Below are 1,432 nucleotides of genomic sequence, written 5' to 3'. Positions count from 1 at the left end.
ACAATACAGATTGTGTACTTCTGTGTCGACTGTTGGACCTCCACCAATTTTCGCTCTAACGTAAATGAACTTCCAGACCCCAGCCCGAGTGTTTATCACCTTTAAATGGTGGAGAGGGAGGCTGTGCACGGCCAATTAACTTTACTGAACATCAACAAACGATAAGTATTTCACTGTGTTAATTATATTTGAATTCTGGCCGCGACTTATCTGTAGTGATAATGATGTAAGTACGGTCACTGAACCGCTCTGTATACAGACAATGCGTGGTGTTAAAGTGTATGGAGAGACTATGCATACTGTGTGTAACGTGCATCACCCACTCCGATACTACAGCATCATGTGGACTTATCTCCTCTCCGCCTGCCTCTTTCTCATCACCCAGGTATGTACCGTAACGTAATTCCAAGGGACACTAGCGCGAAATATTCACTTATAATATCTTTCGAAATTTGATTTTACATATTTAGGGAGATGTCACGGTACCATAAAGTTATGACTTGTAAAGTTGGAAAACTTTTTTTTATAATTTTGATTTTTTTAGAACAAAATGAACGGTTTTACAATAGCTATGTGCATATTTCTCTAGTTTTTCATGTTATTCTGCATAGCAATAATATTTATCTATAACCCTTCTTGACATTTTATGACGTCATATGTTATGACGTCATATATGTACGCGTGATATAAATCAGGAACTGTAATTATTTTATACGTTCATGGGTTTCACGAACTTTTCTGACAAATCAAATTTGGTTTTTATATACATGTATAATTTGGGTAACAAGCTATCCTTTATGGCCAATCAGCATGAAGTTCAATCAAATGACAATGTTCAGAAGAGGAGTAAATCTTCCGAAGAGAAAATTCATCTAGCAAAATACATAAATAAATAGCCATAACAATGAATTACGTTACCACTATTTTGATAAATGTTCCATAAAGTCACTTGCTCAAATATTTCCCACTGTATGATTGCCAGTGTAGCACTGAATGGTGAATGGCAACTAAAAGGCCATATCAATTTTGAAACGCGGTATCATAGTGGGTAAAACTGGCATTTATCATCACGTAAATACAAACCAAGCAAGATAGCTCTCTGATACTTGAATGTACGTGCTATATGAATTAAATGTCATTGTTATCCAATACCCTGCATATAAGGTGTTAGAATTATTGCCCCCATTGCAACATAAAAGGCGACTAAATTTGGGATATTAATTTTTCAAATCTTCACAACGTTTCCTTTGATACCGCCTCACTTTTGACCACGTGTTGATTGCAAGAAACCTGTGGAATGTTCTGGCTTCTGGCTCCTGGCCGAGACACAACATAGTCATTTGTTTCTGTTCCTGCTTATTAGCGCTCAGTATTAAGGGAGTGGGACGACTGCTTTGCGCGGCATGCACCAATGAGGTAGATAAATACCACA

General features: G+C 37.3%; 1 protein-coding gene across 1 annotated transcript in view; it reads left to right on the top strand.

The window, feature by feature from the left end:
• LOC138314221 (uncharacterized) overlaps positions 1-1,432 on the top strand; it is a 10,212-nt gene continuing 8,780 nt past the window's right edge. The window contains exon 1 of the mRNA XM_069254442.1: positions 1-385. Coding sequence (XP_069110543.1) covers positions 263-385 — 123 coding nt within the window. The 5' untranslated portion in view covers positions 1-262. The remainder of the gene's footprint in view (positions 386-1,432) is intronic.

This window comes from Argopecten irradians, chromosome 2 (assembly GCF_041381155.1).
Source record: "Argopecten irradians isolate NY chromosome 2, Ai_NY, whole genome shotgun sequence".
NCBI classification, from domain to species: domain Eukaryota; kingdom Metazoa; phylum Mollusca; class Bivalvia; order Pectinida; family Pectinidae; genus Argopecten; species Argopecten irradians.
This window is presented reverse-complemented; position numbering and strand designations above follow the sequence as displayed.